Genomic DNA, 2607 nt, shown 5'->3' with positions numbered 1-2607 from the left:
TGAGAGCAATAGCAACGAGCAACTGTATGGCAACAAGTGCCTTTTTGTGCAGACGGGTGTGAGGTGGGACTCTGTGACACACTGTGTGGATCCATAATAAATTTTGGTCATTATTTAGAGTACTGAAAAGACAAGTTATACTTGGTCCCTATTCTGCCCTCCCCTCTCTTTTCCTGAAGAACCAGAGAGCAAGAAGCTGTGGCAGAAAGCAGGGGATTGCAAAATACTTGATATTGCTTATTTTGGAATCAACAGATTCTCAGGGATCCCCAGTGCAAAAGGCAAACACTGAAAAGTAGAAACAAGAGCTTTAAACATGCAGAGTGGATGTGATTTCATGGTTTAGCATCTGTGCAGTAGAAGAGAGGCTTTTGGCACATAGGTGTGCCAGATGTTTGCCAGAGGTCTGAGTGAGCTTGGAATTTCCCAGGAATGGGGTGAAATAGCCAACAGCCTCTTCAGAATCCTCTGTTCTGGTGAAAGAATTCTTTGTGAGTATTTGGCAAAGTAGAAATAAGACAACAAAATCTCTGAGGACTCTGAGTGAAATGTGAAACAGAAAAATCAGGGTGTGAGAATTGCTTGAAGGACGATCTCTGTGCTGTACAGGAAGAGTGCAGGAAATGAAAGGAGCAGAGAGGGAAGGACAGAACATTTTGTCCAGCCTGTGAAATTATCACACTTGGTTTTGCCATGTTCCTGTCCTGGCAGGATGAACTGAAATTCAGCATGGGAGCAGCAAATGAAACAGCAGTTACTGAGTTCATCCTAGAGGGTTTCCCAGGGCTTGATCAAAGCCTGCAGCTGTTTCTCTCTGTGATCCTTCTGCTCATGTACCTGACAACAGTGACAGGGAATGCAACCATCATTTTCCTCGTGTGTGTGGATCACCACCTGCAAACCCCCATGTACTTTTTCATTAGCAACCTGGCGTTCCTGGAAATCTGGTTTACATCCTCCACCAGCATTAAATTGTTTGCCATCCTGAGTTCTGATCAGAAAACCATCTCGCTGAGCAGCTGCTTTGCCCAATCCTATTTCTATTTCGCCCTGGGCTGCACAGAGTTTGTCCTGCTTGTTGTCATGTCCTTTGACCGCTGGGTTGCCATCTGCCACCCCCTGCACTACGCTGCCACCATGGAGCCTCAGCTCTGCCTCTGCCTGGTTGTTGCTGCCTGGCTCATCGGCTTCACCCTCCTGAGCTACCGCCTGCTCTTCCTCTCTCAGCTGTCCTTCTGTGGCTCCAACAGGATCCCCCATTTCCTTTGTGACAACTCCCCCTTATTCAAACTGTCCTGCTCTGACACCAGCCTGCTTTGGAAAATAGACTCTGTTTTCTTATCGTGTGTCGTGTTGGGTTCCTTCTGTTTAACTCTGGCATTTTACATGTGCATCCTTTTCTGTATCCTGCAGCTTCCAGCAGCCTCTGGGAGGAAGAAAGCTTTTACCACCTGCTCTTCCCATCTCATCACCTTATCCATTGTATATGGGAGCTGCATTGCTCTCTACATGTGTCCTTCAGCAGATGTTTCCTTGAAGACCAACAGAATTGTAGCTTTGCTGAACACAGTCCTGTACCCATTCTTAAATCCCTTCATCTACAGCCTTAGGAACAAGGCTGTGATACTGGCACTGAACAAATCCATTGCCAGTACAATAACAAAGCTTTTCCCCTAATCATGATGCATTTCTGGACATAAATTCCAAGGATCTGCTCTCATCTGTTAAACAATAGCAGGGCATATGTGTGTGACCTCCAAACACGGATGCCTCAGGAGATTTGTGCTCTTGTCAGCTTGTGTCAGGTTAAGGGATAAGAAGCTCATCTGCACACACAGACAGGGCACTAACAGTGGGAGGAGGAGTAACTCGGTTAATGCTCTGCCCTGGCTGCTCCATCACTGCAGGGCCATCAGCTCTCCAAGAATCCATCTCCAAACAGAGAGGGCACAGAGGAACAGTGGCAAGTGACAACCCAAATGACAGGCTCTGGGAAATGGACACCATGTCCCAGCTCTTTCCAGGGCTGCCCTGGGAGAGCCATCAGCCCTGTTGTCCAGGTCTGAAACCCCTCAGTCACAGGACTTGAGGGAAGTTGAGGGCAGGACCCCAACCAGTGCAGTCTGTTCTGTCTTCTCATTAAACTTAACTTCTAACTCCTGTGTGAGCCAATTCTCTCTGCAAGGGCTCGTGAGCATGGGGGTGTGAGTGCAGCAACTGGAGGAGGACCAGGGCACTGAGCAGCCCACGTGTCAATAGTGCTGACAACGGAGTGACTGGAGCGACTGGACTGCAGGGTTCGTGTTGTGGGCGCCGTGCTGTCACGGGTGGGAGTGGAAGGCTTAGACAAAGTTATTAAAGAAGCCCTGCTGTTGAGTCACGAGGTACAGAAAGGATCCCCTTGCTTTCTAAATTCCTTCTCAGAGAGGAGCCCGAGTGTGGCTGGATCCAGTCTTAGCCTTGGGCTGTGTCAACAGTTTAAATTTAAGGAATTGCAGAGGTGTGATTAAATCACTTTATCTCGCAGGTTTTAATGATGGCAGATCAGATGTATTTGTATAAAATGAATTCTTTATTATGACAAATGAACAGACAAGTGAACAGATG

General features: G+C 47.6%; 1 protein-coding gene across 1 annotated transcript; it reads left to right on the top strand.

The window, feature by feature from the left end:
- The first annotated feature begins 693 nt into the window (after nucleotides 1-693).
- Nucleotides 694-1771, top strand: LOC135406056 (olfactory receptor 6F1-like). The gene has a single exon (XM_064640608.1). It carries the CDS (start codon nucleotides 694-696, stop codon nucleotides 1675-1677), a length of 984 nt encoding a protein of 327 aa, XP_064496678.1. The 3' UTR covers nucleotides 1678-1771.
- The last annotated feature ends 836 nt before the right edge of the window (nucleotides 1772-2607 follow it).

Source organism: Pseudopipra pipra, chromosome W, assembly GCF_036250125.1.
Source record: "Pseudopipra pipra isolate bDixPip1 chromosome W, bDixPip1.hap1, whole genome shotgun sequence".
NCBI lineage: Eukaryota > Metazoa > Chordata > Aves > Passeriformes > Pipridae > Pseudopipra > Pseudopipra pipra.
Note: the sequence above shows the minus strand (reverse complement) of the source record. Positions and strands in the feature narration are given on the sequence as shown.